Source organism: Electrophorus electricus, chromosome 10 (assembly GCF_041902795.1).
Source record: "Electrophorus electricus isolate QZ-2024a chromosome 10, ASM4190279v1, whole genome shotgun sequence".
NCBI classification, from domain to species: Eukaryota; Metazoa; Chordata; class Actinopteri; order Gymnotiformes; family Gymnotidae; genus Electrophorus; species Electrophorus electricus.
In genome coordinates, this window is record NC_137506.1 from 16081905 (window position 1) to 16099272 (window position 17368).

At 40.9% G+C, this 17368-nt stretch overlaps 3 protein-coding genes across 16 annotated transcripts in view; all 3 read right to left on the reverse strand.

The window, feature by feature from the left end:
• The window catches only part of daam1a (dishevelled associated activator of morphogenesis 1a), a 44328-nt gene extending 35868 nt beyond the window's left edge, over positions 1-8460 (reverse strand). Inside the window, exons 1-2 of one of the 5 annotated variants that reach the window (XM_081721470.1) lie at positions 7317-8305; positions 1250-1328 (exon numbers count right to left, since the gene is read on the reverse strand). The gene's annotated coding sequence lies outside the window, so the exon portion shown is untranslated. Of the gene's footprint in view, positions 1-1192; positions 1214-1249; positions 4968-7316; positions 8306-8339 lie in introns of those variants that run through there. The other 4 variants (XM_035532803.2, XM_081721471.1, XM_035532801.2 and 1 more) reach the window with 4 other exon arrangements.
• Positions 8461-8694: 234 nt separating this feature from the next.
• sdsl (serine dehydratase-like) lies at positions 8695-14737 on the reverse strand. 3 transcript variants are annotated; one of them, XM_026999829.3, is made up of 7 exons: positions 14101-14737; positions 13743-13782; positions 13391-13530; positions 13171-13259; positions 12722-12949; positions 12467-12591; positions 8695-12262 (listed from the first exon to the last, which is right to left on the reverse strand). In XM_026999829.3, the coding sequence occupies exons 1-7, from the start codon at positions 14251-14253 to the stop codon at positions 12075-12077; spliced, it is 963 nt and encodes a 320-aa protein (XP_026855630.2). In that variant the 5' UTR covers positions 14254-14737; the 3' UTR covers positions 8695-12074. The 3 variants fall into 3 exon arrangements, with proteins under 3 accessions (XP_026855630.2, XP_081577611.1, XP_081577612.1); XM_081721486.1 differs by having other exon boundaries at positions 12101-12262; positions 12510-12591; XM_081721485.1 differs by lacking the exon at positions 13743-13782 and having other exon boundaries at positions 13391-13444.
• Positions 14738-14877: 140 nt separating this feature from the next.
• Positions 14878-17368, reverse strand: part of ppp1r13ba (protein phosphatase 1, regulatory subunit 13Ba) — a 28288-nt gene continuing 25797 nt past the window's right edge. For all 8 annotated transcript variants that reach the window (XM_026999873.3, XM_026999872.3, XM_026999871.3 and 5 more), the window contains 4 exons: positions 17108-17241; positions 16558-16724; positions 16134-16333; positions 14878-15935 (listed from right to left, as the gene is read on the reverse strand). In XM_026999873.3, the coding sequence (XP_026855674.2) occupies positions 15894-15935; positions 16134-16333; positions 16558-16724; positions 17108-17241 (543 nt within the window). In that variant the 3' untranslated portion in view covers positions 14878-15893. The remainder of the gene's footprint in view (positions 15936-16133; positions 16334-16557; positions 16725-17107; positions 17242-17368) is intronic.

The following is a 17368-nucleotide window of genomic DNA, read 5'->3' on the forward strand; positions in this document are numbered from 1 at the left end:
TGAGTATCAAGTTAAAGACCCTGCACAGTGGCTTTTTCTGTTAAAAAAAAATAAAATATCTGAAAAGGACATTTTCACACAGAATTAAAATAAATATTTATGAATTTTCTTTTTTCCTCTTCTTTACCATTCTGTGTGGTCCCCAGTGGATTGACAGCCCCAGTGTCAAATGTAACCACCCCAGTGTAATGCAATGATGAGGTGAGAGGCTGGACGCAAGTGCAAGGCTTTAATAATAGAGTACAAATTCAGCGAACAAACTTAGCCAAATGCAGGGAACAGAGAACAAAAGTGCAAACCAAAACCTAACAGTAACTAAACCAAGACAAGAGAACATAGAAACAAGAAAGGTGCAACTAAAAGATACGAACACTAGCTGGACCGACGAAGAGAAGTACAACGAAGCAGAAGGACAACCAAAACAAGGAAACATGAGGAAACAAAACCAGGAGGAAAACAAAACAGAAGTCATCGTGGCCAAGGAGGGGTGCTCCTGACACTCGAGTCAGTACGAAGTTGGCTGGAAATCGGATCGCTGCTTTACTTGACTGAACCTGAAGAGGTGAAAAACTAGGAGTCTGGTCAACAGCAAAGTCTGTGCCTTGTTTAAATAGAGGTTAATTAAATCCTCTAGTTAAATTAGAGGACACCACAATCCATGTTAAGAAATTATTTACAGCGGTGTCATTTGTGTATTTGTTACATATCGTTCATGTTTACATTAAAGCTATTAGCTAACATTAGCTAGTTAGCTAACAGGCTTTGATTATACACTGCGCAAGATAAAATGTAAACAGCAACCTTTCTCCAGCTTGAATCCAAAAACTGAGCATTTGTATGCGCGTGACATCTTTCTTTTTGGAGTAGAGCGATGAGGAGTGAGTGAAGTGTTGGAGGGCAAGTTGATTTTGCGGTTTATGAATATGCAATAAAAGGTAGCTTATGATTCGCTAGTCATGTTATGTATGACGTCAAAGCGAACGCCAAATAAAGTGTAATTTCTAAACAGAGGTTAGGGGGCAGTATACAAAAAAAATATAAATGTAGAGGACATTTAATGCACTCTGCAGTGCCCAGTAAATTTTGAACTTAAGCAGAAGTATGAAGGTAATTACATACTTCCCACTCATATAACATTTTGTGTGAGGAGGAAAATACTGTGCAGGGCTTTTAAGGCTGAGTGAAGACTCACTTCTTGCCATCATGGGCAATACATGCATGTCCTCACCAATCACAGTACAGTACTCACTAACAGATTCTTCCACCACCCCTCTGGCAGCAGGAGGACATGAAACAGACATCTCTCTTTATGGCCCCTGTCCAAAAACCTAAAGGTCCAAAATACAGTGCTTTAATGCCACACATTATGCCACATGTTTTATGTTACAAACAAACATGGAAAATGGGTGTAAAAAGATGGAGAGTAAAAAATAAATAACACTAACTGAGGACAAAGGGAACATTATAGTATGTGAGGAAAAATGGGGAGTTAGAGAGTGAGCTCTATAGAAGTAGCATACTGAGTGGCATGTGTTTGGTTTTATGTGAAGAGTGATGAGCAGAAGGACTACAGCTGAGGTCTTCATTTGCGTTTCCAAACCCTTAACCTTCCTCCAATACATCCCACAAGATTCCACACATGTTCTCACCCTGTAACAAAGTTACAAAATAACTTTTCAACTTAAATGTGGAGCTGGACTCTTAATATATAACAAATAGTTGACAGAAAAATCATCTTCAGGACAAAAGGGCACACACAGGGAAACGCATCACTCAAATTGATTACCCAGCCAAAAAGCAGAAACAAATGAGCCCTTCTAATGAAAAAAACATACATTTACTGGTTTTTCTGCATTCTATAAATTAAAAACAATAATATAAAGCATTATTGCAAGTTTTATTTCTAAATACCCACATGAATGAAGGTAAGCAGAAATAAAGCATATTTAGCATTTTATATGCATTTGTAACGCAAGATTCACTGAAGATTCACTATTCACTGAAAACGGCAGGGAAGGACTGGGAAATCTCACTACTCAATTACTAGCCATTTACTAAAAATATGATTTTGTTAAATTCAAAGATTAACAAAGGTCATCAGATAAAACTGCATACATAGTCACTGTCATTTTAAAATTAGCAAAAAGACAAATGTATTTAAAAAGTTAACTCAAAGAGGCATAGACTGACATGAATACAGTATTCCAATAAATAAACTCTACATATTTAATTTAAATCCTTTGTAAATGTAATCAATAAGACTGAGGTTGTTTTATTTTTGTCTTAACAACCACATGGGCTAGCTGCAGAGTCACCGCCATGTACGGTAAACAGATCAGTGAAGAAAAGCACTGCTCCGTGTTCTCGGCGTGTCAGAACAAGAGATGCATCAACACTTTCAAGGTGTGACAGATGCATACCTCGCCTTGCAGCGCTACATGTGGTTCATCCCTCCACCAAACTCACATGTTGCACAACTGCAACAAAAAGACCCTGCACATCAGAGGTTTCCGATCCTGCTCTTTGTGTACCCAAATACAGTCTGGAATACACCAATAGAGTTTGGTGTCTTCCCAGCTCCCAACACACCAGAGTCAATTCATCAGCTAATTAGCATGCCTACTGATGTGTTTTAAACTGGTGTGTTTGAGCAGGGACAACACTGAGATTTTCAATGTAGTGTTTCCAATGTCCGCAAAGACTTTTGCATCCTGTGCAGAGGTCAGTGAGGTATGGTTGCGGAGAGCTCAGGGGCTCTCTCACATTCAGCAGAGAGATTAGGTTTAAGAGTCAGCAGCCCTCGCTTGAGGCCAAGAGAGTTAACTCAGACATCCAGAAGCTCCACCCTGTGATGATGAGCCTCACTGAAAACAGCAGAGAGGGATTGGGAAAATCACGTTATCTCAGAGTGTGTCACAAGAAAATGGCCGAAAACCACAGAGTTCTGGTTAAAACTAACAGTCATAGGACTGTCAGAGAGCAGAGCTGCCCCAACACTGCAGCGCACCTGACTGGGGCTGTGACGAGAGGCAACCCTGAAGTAATTAAGAACTTTCATGCTTGACTGCATGTTCTTCCTCTCTGGTCTAATCATGTAATCACTTTTCCACTTAAGTTCAAACACATCTCCCACTTGCTTAACCGACCAATACACACTTTAGATCTGGCAAAGACCCAAATTTCCATTAGCCACAGAACAAGAACCCTTAAAGTTTAAATCTTGCCAGAACACTGGTTTGCTGGTGCAGTGGTATTTTCTTATCAACAGAAAGTAAACTTCCCCAGGGTGAAGATGACCGGGCTCTGACCCAACGCACTGCTGTGTGCGGTCTAGGCCAGCTCTTTGTACAATGGCCTTAACTCAGTCAAACAATTGCTCCTGAAGACCTGTGCTCATGTCTGCTGAAGCAATCAGGGGAGCCCTAAACCCTCAGGCTTTTGGAACAAACCACCATTCCCCCATCAGGGGAGTCCAAACTCTCAGGCTTTTGGGTTGAGCCACCACTGCCACATCAGGGGAGTCCTAAATCCTCAGGTTTTCGAGGCAAACCACCTCCTAGAGATGGTTGTAGAGTTTCACAAACTGATCAGGATTAATGGACAACACAACACACCCCTTATGCAATTAATGGGACAGACAGCAGAGGGTGTTCAGAGGCTTCTACAATAAGGTTCGCAATAGGATTCCTGCCCACTGCAATAGCTACAATGACTCTCTTCTGTGTTGATAGACAGGAGACTCCTTCTCGGAGTTTCTAATATGCATAGCACATCAATTAGCACAATGCACATTTTTACATTATTTTCATTATATTTTTTCTTTCAGTTTGTGTCGTCATTTATGCACATTGCTGCTGCAACACAGAGGTTTCCCCTTGTGGATAAATAAAGTCCGTCCATCCATCCATCTGTCTGTCTATCCCACCGCTACCCCATTGGCATGGTCCAGAGCTCAGGCTGGCCTTGGTCTCATCCAGAGGCGGGAGAGCTCACTGAAAAGCCCTCACATTTTCTCATCAAACAAAACAAAGATAAATCACCTGTCTATTCAACCAATGACCACAGTAAAGCATGCAGAGAGCACCAACACACAAAGCACCACTACAGAAGCAAGAACTTTTGAAACCATGAATGTAAATCACACCACTGAGAAGCAACAAATCAGTATGCGTTTTCCTGCAAACGTCCATGGTCATGCAAAAGAAATGCATACACTTCAGCAATGTGTGGCATATCTATACAAACATATGTAAATAAATACACTCCCCAATCTCTGAAGCTCATTGCTACATTTCACAGAAAATGTATGTCTACCCAGTGACTCCAGGACAAATGCTGGAGGCACTTATGGGTTGCGGTTGTGGGACCTTCCAGTTTCCGACCAAAACATTTCCAACCACATTCAGGATCCAGCCATTGATCCTAACTGGAACATTTCTAGCCACATTTACAATCAAAACCGATTTGAATATTTCAGTATATCTATGGAATCTGCAATTATTTAGTGATTGCTGGTTCCATCCCTGGAGTCATCTCTGGGCATGGTTTGCTTTGCTCTCTGGGTGGCTTGGGTGGCTTGAATGGCTTCCCCTTCCAGATGGCGTAAACCAGTCCAGGTGTTTGCTTGCCGCCATCCTCCAAGCATGTTGAACAATCCATAGATGCTGCAGTGGCAGCTGTTTAACCCAGGCTAAAAATAAATAAAGAACAACTAAACACGACAAAAAACATGTCAGAGCAGTGGACTCTGGCCAGAAACAGGCTCAGGAGACTGCTGATGATGGACACCGAGTCATCCCCTTATCCCATCATACAGGAATGCAAACACGGTGTGGTAGGAAGAATAGGTCTTATCACTGCTGACTGATACGTACACTGCAGTGTGCATGTTAGGATGGACAGCTATGTGTGCCTGAATGGTTACCAACCTTACTGGGTTATTTGGCATTTACCTCAGTAGATCATGGGTTCATTTCCAATGGGAGTACACATACTGGTGCACTAATAAATATATACAAGTCTCTCTGTATAAGAACATCAACCAAACTCTGAAAATAAATAAGTAAACGTAAATTGTTCCAAAACAAACCACAGCCAGTGCTTCTGGAAGCCTGCAACAGCTAGAACGGAGGGTATGTTCCTAATCTGACCTGATGCAGGACTATGCAAATCATGCAATCATTAGCCAAACTCAAGGGAACAATGAACACCACATGTGACATTTGAAACCTCATTACCTGGAATATGTCACATAAAAGAAAACACGAGATGGCTAATCAAACTAAAAAGATAATCCTTATGAACACATAAAATGCTGACTAACCAGCAATTTGTCATTGGAACCATTTCACCCTACAAACCTATGTACACAATTTTTTTTTTGCTGTTATCAGAACAGCTGAGAATACAAAAGATTTTATAAAAATAAACAAATAAATGCAATTATTCACAGTCTCACACAGTTTCACTGTGTCCAAAAGTAACTACAGCTCCCAATCTACAAAACACACATAACAACCCCTTCTGTTACCACATCCTTCTCCAACAGGCTTTGTCTTTGTTGTGCATAATGGCACAGTACTCCAACTTTGAAAAAATAACCTGCGTTATCAGCAACTTGCCCTGAAGCTTGAACTCAGCCTGCAAGATTGTTTGGAGTCCCCAGACATGTGGCATGATTCTGAGGATATGGGAGGGAACAGGCTGCTTTTCGAAAGCAAGTCCATTATCATCTCTTGGCACAGCCAAAGCATTCCGGCATGCTGAGGTGCTGCGGACGTCAGCAGTGTGACCTCACCTCTCTAATTGAAGCCTTCTCCCCTACATGCCTCCCGTCAGCATTCACACCAGCCACCCTGCTAGTTCCACATTGGTGTGCATAACGAGCTTGCCACAAACACACACTGGAGGTTTCCCCTCCCTCTGATTGGTTCCACAGAGTCAGAGAGACTCATGCTCCATGTGGTTAAAGAAACCTCTAAACCATAGTAAAGGGGCAAGAGGGATGGAATATAGATAGAAAGGTAGTTGTGAAGGAATTCTGGATGAATTCTGAATGAATTCTTGATGTTTCTCAGAACAGGTTCTGACAAGACTGTAGATAAATGTCATGAATACTATTTGACATAAGCTCTTCCAAGCTCAAATTTAATGCCATTTTAAATGACAATTCTCCCCATAAGTTTATAACCCTTGGCAAAATTTGTAAGACATTGATCATTCAAAAAAAAACAAAAAAACAAACAACCTTACACACAATACTATAATTTGACAATACATTACTACTCTGATTAAGGTCTCCAGTGTCAAAAATGTAATATACCCTTGGTACTCAAATGTGTGAATGCCTGCATCCAGTGCTAGTCACCAGATTCTTTCAGGCGGGTAAAGCTACTCATGCCACCTGTCAAAAGGCCTGCAGGTCCTGTTAGATCTTCAGGTACATGGCATGTTTAGGACATTCCACAGAACATGAGGGCCACTTCAGAACCTTCTTCCACTGCAGTCATAGGATGGGTGTGCCCTAGTGGGAAGGCCAATTGTGACCCATATGCAGCTGTCAGGCTCATGCCTTCAGGTCTTCCTTCAAGAACTTCTGACAAACTCTGTGTACCCATGAACAGCTGAACTCCACCCCCATGACAGTCGGGTTCTTCTTCATGGGTCTGTGTGTGTCCACATGCACGTTTGATTGTCAGACAAAATCACTTTATTCCTGCAGTCTTCATATTTTTTTCAGACGTTTGTCTCCTGGATGGGCTTTATGGAATTTGTGGCATGAAGTTTCTTTTGGAAACTCAAATTAAATCAAATGTATTTATATAGCACTTTTTACAACAGATGTCACAAAGCAGCTTTACAAATGTCCATGTCCAAGCCCCCAGTGAGCAAGCCAAGGGTGACAGTGGCAAGGAAAAACTCCCTAGAACATGAGGAAGAAACCTTAAGAGGAACCAAGGGAGGGGGGGGGGGGGGGCTGGCATCCTCCTCTGGCCGACAATGGTCACCACAATAGTAACAATTTTAAGAGTTTTTTTTTTTAATGAAAAAATAAGAAATTCATGTCTATTATGGTTTTCTAGAAGCTCAACCATTCAGCTCATTTTTGCTCATGTAAAGATCCTTACTGTGCATATCAATACTGCTCTCTTTCAGAGAAGCCTGTGGGTTTTTCTTTGCATTTCCCATCAGTCCATGCAGTCTCTGATTTTTTTTCTTGGTTGACCTGTTCTTGACTGGGTCTCCACAGTACCAGTGCTTTTGCAACCTTTTAATCATTTAAAAAAACTATTCAATACATTTTTGTTGGGTCTTACCTTGCATTCGGAAGATTCTTAAAGACAAAGCTGATTACTATCTTGACCTTCATAGAGATCTAAATTTCCAGTAAGGTCCAGCAAAAAATAAAAAAAATAAAAATAAAGATTTTAAAGACACTTGTTTTCAGAAAAGCACTTTTTGTTTACTAAATACTGCTGCATCTACTGCAATTGGCCCTTTGTGTCCTAATAGCAGTCACACGGATACATAGTCAGATGTCGCTGTGGTGGTCATGTTTTCATACACTTTTTAAATCTAACCTGGCGTCAGTGCATATCAGTGCTGGAAGTAAAAAATAAAAAATAAAAAATAAAAAATAACAGAGCGAACCAAATACCAACAACCACCTGTAGGCTACACAACGAGCGATTTGCACGGCCAGTTTGCACTGACTAGTTTAGTGTGAAACCTTTCACTTGTGGTGCAGTCCGTGGGGACCAAAGTTTATATCAAAACACCACGCGATAAAGGAAAAGTAAAAAAGTAACATTACAATTCCATGATACTGCGTTTTCCCAGAGTACAGATAAGGGAGGAACGCGACCTCCGAACAGTTAAATAACGTTTCCTGTTATCTCATTTCAGCTATAAGACAAATAACATGATTTCGACAGGTTGTTCAATTATAACCTTCAGTGGCCTTGTTTTTCCATCTGTACCTTTACTCATATTATACCCCGACGTTTTGCCCGGTTTACCTTAGAAGCAGCTGATACTCAACGTTGAGAGCTTGTCGTAACTTCGACCCCGATTTATACTAAAAAGCCCAATTTAAAACAAACACTTTATAAAACAATGTGCGAGAAAACAAGCTAAATGAGTCAAAAAATACTTCCATTCAGTTTTCTAACGCGTACGTAACGCTATGAATAAATGTCAACGTTCCACCCATTCAATCAACAAAAAGTTACTGCTTTTAAAATTGATAAGAATAATTGGTTTTCGGCACTATATCTCTGCGTGTACTTTGAACTGCCAGCCAAGTTTTTATTTAGTCATTAAATGCATCACCATCTTACCTTGAAAATGTAAACACACCCCACATCCTCGCAAATTCACTGAGCCCATTCCGTGATTGCATTCCCCTTTAAAACAATGCATGATTCGGCAGTTGCAGGTGACATCATCCCTTTATGGCCCTACAACAGTGCGCATGGCAAGGCGGTTGTTTTGCGGGAAATGTAGTTCCGGGAAGATAATCGTTTCTCATGTTTTGTGTTGTGTTGTGTTTTGAATATTTGAAACTGGCAAACCCAGAATGGCCCAGGAATAGCTCAGTAGAAAATATCATTGAAATTAGAAAAAAAAAAACACTTTGCTTGCTTCTCTAAAAAATAAATATGTAAATTAACAGTTTGTTTCTCTCTAAAAAAATCACACTTTTAACTTTACATTTATTAAATCATTTCTGCCCATACATAACTGGATGGTAGCAAAACTGAGTTAACCATATGAATAAAAAGGTCATTCCTATATGGTTCAACCAATATTGTAAATGACCTCAGATCTATCAATTCATTCAGTCAGAGTTTAATATATGTTGTCTGAAATCAAAAAAACATTTTGCATTACTCTGAATGTACAGATTGAACACAGTGTATATTTTTAGAAGATTTAGGAACTGATTAGTAGATTATGTACATGATTTGCAAAACTATAAACATTTAATGATAAATGTTTCACTATAAACCAAACTATAAACATTTATTACACTGCCTTCAAGAACATAATGTTGAAAGGTAGGAAAGAGAACTATATATGCAAAACATTAATCAGATCTATTTGTTACTACATTAAATTGTAAGCATATGAAGGTCCATAGTTCTCAAAATGTGGTATGCTGCAAAGCTGAATTTTGAAGGGAATTGTCATTTGCCCTAATAGCTGTTTGGCAGTGGAAGTGAAATTTTTTTAGCCCACAGACTGAATTACTGTTGATTATGAGAATAATTGTATATGTATATTGGCAGCAAGGGGGTGGGGGTGGGGGGTTATAGATGTGACAGCTAACCTACCCCCCCACCCCACCCCACCCCAGCAGAATGTCCAGAACAGCTCTCTCAATTAACACATTATAATTCACACATAATGTGGTGATGTTATGCCTCACTGTGGTTCTGTGCATTTTCTCCAGACAGGGAGCCTTTAGTTCTGACCTTATCGGTATCTAAGTGCAACCTTTTGTACTGTACCAACTACGTAATCCTAATCACCTCCTTTGGCCATATCCATCCAGGACTGTGTTCAGTTAGTGACTGAAGGACCATGGTTTGTCTGTTACTGCACTTCAGTCTCTTGGCAGACAGTGAATATCTGTTTAGTGGCCAAGACAGTTCCCTTCACCTTTCCTGTGTCCCAGTGAACCAGGTTCCAAATGGCGTGAAGGAATGGGGAGTCTGTTTAATGTATCGACAGGACAGAACTTTTAAAGTTTGGCCTGGTAGTATTAGTGGTGAATAAATATTTAAATGGTCTAGGTCTGTCTATTGTTATTCCTCCAGAAACTAATGGAAGAACTTGTTATAAGTGTAGGCATAGAATGAGGTTTTGAAGAACTGCTATTTGTAGCAAGTTACACCAGATGGAGTTCAGTCTAAGTTCCTCTACATTATGTGATTCATGTCTTCTCACACAGACACTGTGGTTACTGATCGTGATAGTTCTAGTTGGCGGATAACCCAGAATGTATTGCCATTGGTAAGAAGCAAAACATTTATCTTTATTGTCCTTGCTGGCTCTGGTGTTTACTGTATAATACCGAGATCCCTGAATCAGTCAAAAGGCTTGCTCTGGCTAGCTCTCTCCTCTGCACTTTACACATGCAGTGATCACTGGGAGCAAAAGATGTTTAGCTTTACTTATTCCCTTTAACATTAAACAAGAAGGAAGCTCTATCAACTCTTGTCTACACACATAAAGCTCAGCATCAAAGACCATGACTAATGAGGTTTTATTGGGTGAAAACCCACTGAGCTATAACCATGACAATCACCATGCTGCTACCTACACCCAATCCAGGTGATTATGTCTAACCTTGTTTGAAAAGCCAGGCTGAATTCATTTAAATGCCAACACCACATCTATCGCCAGCTCGATCTGCATGACCACACAGAACAAAGGACACTTTTGTCTTCCACTAGATGGCTGTCCCTACTTTTGATAAAAAGCCTTTAAATGCAGAGAGATGGAGACTTCAAACATAAACCCTCCCCTTAATATATCTCACCAGTGTATCTGAAAGCAGAACTACTCTAAACTGTGGAGGAACTGCTCTAAACCGTGAGGTTTAGTTAAACTGCAAATGGGATCTCCATGGAGCAGATGAAAGGGTTCGTATTTCATTTCTGTGAAATGCTGTGATGTTCATGGGAGTCATGGCCAAAGAACTGAATCACATGGCTTCTTGAAGCTGTGAAATCAATCTTTCAGCTTTGATCCCATACTATTTCATGCTGTAGATTCACTAAGATATTTGAGTGGGATCAGGTCAATTCTAATGTCATTTCCCGTAACCCCCCCGACACACACACACACACACACACACACACACAATTGGACACTAAACTAGATAACACTAAATGCTGCATTTACCTGAGCATAAGTCCAAAGACAAGAACAGACAAGGACTTTCTGCAAGTGGAAGGATAGCATTTTACAGGGCACTTTCAAATGAGCAGTATAACTGCTCACATGCTAAATCTAGGCCTATGTCAGTAAACACAGAGATAAACAAACACACAGCCATTGTGTTTTATTGCAGTTTTAATTCTTCCAAAACTCAAAAACCTTAAATCATAAACAACATAGGATCAGACTCAGACTGCGGATTGTTGGAGGAAGTGTACATTCCTTCCAAGGGTTGCATTCCATTAAAAAATATCTCACAACAGTCTCTGGTATGAACACGCTGCAAACAGAGATTTCTGAGTGAAGCTAATGCTCAACCCTTTCCAACCTGCCAATCTCAGACCAGACCCCACCCACCATCTTCAACAGGCCCACAGAGGTCATGTTCTCTGTCCCTCACACCTGCTAAGGCAGCTAAGCTCTCAATTTAATGGTGACAGTTTTCCAGTTTTATGTTTTTGAGGGTCACAGCGTCAAGCACCAGGCAGAACAAGAGCTGTAGGACACTCATGACCTGCATCAGCTAGGCGGGGAGCTGGAGTATAATAATCGCTGAATGCCCAGAGAGCAGCACAGTTAATGGGGTTCTCATGGTTTAGATGTCAGTGTGGTAATGCTTCTCTTCAGCAAGTGTCATGCATAAAAAACAAGGGAATATATTTAGCCATGGTTACATAAATGATTCATGTTTTCATGCCCATCTTTATTCCTCTCAGCAATGGAAAAGGTTTTTTATTGTCAAGTTTCAGTCCATCTATTTGTGGCACGGTGCTACACACTATGATAAACCGCTGTTATTAAGATGTAACAGTAAATTAAAGAAGTGAATCTTAATAACATTAAATAGTACTACATTAATGCCATCTGCTGGAGATGTATTATAACATTAGAACGTGTTCAACAGTTCAGGCCCAAAAAACCCTAAATTCATTAGTGTTTAAGAATTCTTTGTATGTTTGTCACTATATTTGTCAGAAGGCATGTCAAATTTACAAAAAGAAAAAAAAAAGTAGAAAGTCATCTCTCAAATTTAGGTCACCTTAAAATTATGTAGCAGCATTATGAATTAGAGATTCCAAATTTCTACCTTCTAAGGATAATGACCCTAAGGAAGAGTAGTACTTTGATCACTTGCAGACTGTCCGCAAGTGTTTTAGCTGAGCCAGGTTGACACTACTACCCCCACACACGATCATCACCAGGGGCCCAAGGGGCTCACGGAGACGACCCTCATCCTGCAGCTGCCGGATGAGGCCGCTGTACACTGCAGCTAGTGAAGCGCCACATGCTAGTTCCACTAACACACGCTCTTCATCTGCACATGCCAATACACACACACACACACACACACACACACACACACACACACACAAAAACAACTTTGTCAATCAATGGCATTTTCACCAAATGTTTTATGAACCAGTTCACATACTCCTCATATAAATATGCAAATTATTAATGGAATGTTACAGTTGTGGTTAAAACCTAAAGTTCTGCACAGATGACTAGACCGATTTACCCAGGAAGAGCTCCATTGCCTCTAGAGCCTGTAGATCACTCACTAGCTCAGAGAGGACGTTGGGTCTTCTGCTGTATTCAAACGCCTGGCTGCATGCTGTCTTTGCTCCTAAACACTTGGCCTCACTAGTAAAAAAAAAAAAAAAAAAAAAAAAAAAAAAAAAAAAAGATCCAAAGAGAACAGAAAGAGCCTCACTCAGATAAAGAGCATCTAAAAATTAGAGTGATCCAGAACATCTTTAGGGTAATGCTTTACCTTGTAATATCTGGGAGAGTGACTAAATGTCCTGCTTTTATGGCAGCATTGAGACAGTCTGCTCCAACTGTCTCCATACATAGGACTGGCACATCAGCCCAGCCCACCTCATCCAGACCCTCCATCACGCCACAGAAGAGCCCTCCGCCCCCCACAGACAGAACTATAGCCCCAGGCTTGGTCGGCAAGGAGGCCTTCAGCTCATGGACAATGGTGGAATGACCTTTCCTGTCAGTCAGCAATTTTCAGATTATTTCAGTTTGTTGGCAATATTCAAATAATTTCCGTTCATGTCACAACAATAGTGCTGATAGCAGTACTTTTGTTCATTACTATACTACAAAAGCTATACTTTTGCTTACTATATTTGTTTATTACTATTACCCATGTTTAGTCTGGCCACGCATTGTGGAAGAAGGAATTCTCTTGATGCTTTCTGAATGACTCACCAGACCAGAGGATGGTCAAACGGTGGAACAAAGGTGAGGTTGTCACTTTGCGACAGACGAAGAGCCTCAGCATTCGCATCATCCCACACCTGTTCAAGTCACATACCAGCGTACCATAACTGTTACCTCTGTCTCATTCACATACACATGGAAACTTAAAAAATAAAATCACATACAAACAAAGTTACATTATTCTGCAGGTACTGTATTGGTCTCTCACCTTGCCCACAACTCTGACTGTGGCCCCCTGGTCGTGAAGTTTGTCCACCACCAGCTGGGGGGAGGATGAAGGAACGATTATGACAGCTGGAATGTTGAGCTTACGTGCTGCATAGGCTGTAGCCAAGCCTGCGTTTCCACCTGCGATCCACACAGAGTGTAAAGACCCGGTTTCCAGTCAAACACTCATCTTAATCCTGGTTTAGCAAGAGAATCCCAAGTTTGCAAACTAACACTAAGCCAAAGTAACACTAGAGTCAAACATTAGGCTTAAATGTGAGACTAGAAGTTTATAAATACAGGGAAGAATTTTACTAAGGAAAAAAATCAATAACATCCATGTCTATACCAACCTGAAGAACAAATCACACCACGTGACTTCGACCCTGCAAGCTTCAAAACAGACAAGAGTTTTAGCATGCTACTATGTTAATGTGCAGGTAGTGAAGTTGGAATCGCTAGAGGTCACTGTACACTAATTAGGATACTTAGTCAAAAACATGATGAAATATTGAATATATTTAACGGATTTGCTTTACAGAAAGCACATTCTACCAAAAGACCTTTACAAAGAAAAAAAGGGGCAGCAAACTATAGCTCGCTCTGATAAATGCAAGAATGCACGATATTTAGAAATACGTTCTGCCAGCTATTACATTTTTACAGCTGTTGACGGTAATATTATGGATCGGAGCGGTGATTTCTCCTCACCTTTTGGACCAGATACCCAATACCGCGGATTTTGAAAGAACCGGAAGGTTGTGAACTTTCCATTTTCAAATAAACCGTGGACCCCAGCCGTTTGGACATCCCGATGCTCTCAACGAGAGGAGTGTTAATGTGCAATCCAAGTTCATTTGACATGATAAATTCCTAAAATACAAAGAAATGAAAAGGAGAAGCGAAAGAAACTGCCCGCCAGTAAAAAAAAAAAAAAAAAAAGAAAAAAAAAAAAGCGACGTTTCTGATTCCCGACTACACACGCCGGAGTTCTGCAGCTGCTGAATGCTGAGTCATTGAGCTTGGACAGCGGCAGATTTGAAGTTGTACCCACCCCATCGAACTGCAATTCACACATTGGTTTGGTAGTTTGAGGTCGGAAGGTTCAAAGTTCGCTTGTCAGTCCTTTAATTTACAGACACTAATTAAATATTAACAATGAAAGGTGTTACGGCCCATGCCATTTCGACTAATTTAACGTTAGGCTTAATTGTGTTACAGTCATTATTATTGTGAATTGTGCTTGACGGGTGTGTTAAGGTAATATTATTGAAAGTGTTACATATTAAATATTCTTGTAGATATTGTCACTGTAAAAATAGAGTTTCAAAAGGTATTAATAATTAATTAGGTATTAGATGACCCATTAGTCTGCTAAAAGTACAAAATAATTTACCCTCTTCCTATAGTACTAAGGTGTGTAGTCTGAATATGAGTATTGTCTCTCAAACACAAGCCTTTTAAAAAACACATCTGAATAATCTTGACAAAGGTTGATCCCAACGTGAGAATCCTTTAATTGTTTACTTTTGCATGACAAGACATAAATGTGTGTGTGTTCTCCACCTACTACTGACAGGCAAATTCCAGTGGTAAGCTCATTAAAGCATTTCCTTTCATCTGTATTTATAAACAACGTTTAAACCAGGGAGGGACAAACAGCGCATACAAAACAGTCCAGCCTAAAATCCAATTTAAAAAAAAAAAATAAATAATAATAATTAAAAAATTTATATATATATATATATATATATATATATATATATATATATATATATATATATATATATATATATAAAGAGCTTCTCATTGTGGCATAACTCTCAACCCTTTTAAGACATACTATTTCACATTTGCTCATCTCAACTCCACCTATAAGATCTTCTGTATATAAAAACATGCGTGTCACTTCACCAGGGTCTCAGCCCTCACTTCAAGGTCTCTTTCTTACACTTTCCATTACCTTCCTTCCTTCTCTGTGGCTCAGCTGTTCTCTCACAGATCTGTCATCGTTATCACCTCCCATCCCGCCATTTCCTCCATCCTACATAAACTCAGAGAACACCAACACGGGATCTTCTGACTGCATCCTCTGCCTCTGACTCATCACATTCACATCCCACAAACACACACACATGCATGCGCAGGACGCCAGACTCAGGAAAGGAAGAGGGACAACTGCTGTTGTCTGTGACAGGGATGTGGGTGAGAGGTGCTGTAAAGTTAAAAACAGCACGTCTGATGCTTCTAAAAGAAAATCTGGGATGCAAACTGAAGACTAGGCCCAACAGGTTTCATATCAGTTCTCGCAGCTTTAAATAAATCTGTCCCAATGCAGACATGCTCCATTTTTTTTTTTTTTTTGCTGTGTCCTCTGTCGTGTGTGATGAGATGGACACGATACATATAGAGAACAGAGCCTGGGCAGCGCAGACTCCAAATGTGAATCCACAGTATTGCCAGGAACGAGGGCTCGCACTGCCGTCTCTGATCACTGGGGGGCATTATGCCAGGGAGCGCTGTCTAGGCTTGATCCTAGGGTACAACTACACAAACCACAGGAAAAAGACAATTAGAATGACGGTTCTTTATTTTTCCAGGAAAAATTTGTAAAATGTGATGGGTATGTAACGAGGAATGTAATGAGGAATATAATGAGTTATGTCTGGATTCACAAATACCAAAATGAAGCAAAGTTTCACAAAGTTTCACCCCTCTTATTAAGAGCGCTTAGGCTCTCTTACCCCTAACAGGTTACGGGGCACGTAGCCCTCCTGGTCATTGAGCCTGGCCCACCACCACTCCGTCTCGCTGTCGTCTCTGCGCCTCAGCACCGTGAGTGCATCTCCCTCACAGAAAGAGAGCTCATCTGCACTCTGCGCATCATAATCCCAGAGGGCGTAAACCGCCCCCTTATTCATTACGCCCAGCTTCTCCTGCACACCTGAGCGGGGCAAGGGAAGAGAAGCAGAAGGTGCAGGGGCATATGATGTGTCAGGAGGTATGAAAATGTTCACATGCACATTTCCACCCAATACAAACACTGACTATTAATAACTTACAAGCCTGTACTGATTAACTGACATGTTTGCTTCACAAGGACAACAGATTGTGACGAAGCTAAAAGCTCTTTTTCATCTCTGTTTCCTGTCCCAGTATGTGCCTCACCGTAGAGGAACTGGGAGCACTGGATGTAGCCTTCTTCCATCTCCTCACACTTGTCTGCTGCCGTCTCCACGTCACTGATGGTGGTGGCAAAGATGGCCGCCCCGGACTCCACCAGCAGCTTGCAGAGGTGGACACTGTTGCAGGAGGCTGCGCAGTGTAGAGGTGTCCTGCTCGACACACACACATACACACGTGCGTGTGCACACAGACACACGCGCACACACACACGAGCACACACACATGCACAGACACACGCATGCACACACACACAGACATGGACGCATGCACACATATACACACAGACACACACAGACATATTTACTCTGGGCTCGCCTTCGATCTGCCAGTGGTTAAGTTTCTTTAGCTAAATATTAACCACACCTCATCTGTTGTTATGACACTGATGTTGTTAACTAAGACTGCTCACCCAAGCAGTGTTCGTAAAACACACTACTTATAGCTGACACATTAACAGCTTTTTAAGCAATGCTACCAAAAGCAGTGATCATGCTAGTCAAGGAGGTTAAAATGTGCCTGGTGTGATTCTCACCATCCGTCACTGTCTGCTGCATTGACATTGACTCCAAAGTCCAGCAGGAACTTTACTATGTGATGGTGACCAGCACACACGGCATTGTGGAGGGGAGTGATGCCTTCATCATTAGGAGTACTGGGGTTCTCCACCTGAGGAAATGTTCATACAGATGCAGCTGTGTCAGCTTCTGTTTTTCCTTGTTTTGAGAAATATTTTGATTTTTTGATTAACATAAAATGCACACGTACATTTACTTTTAAAGTGCTTTAAATTGAC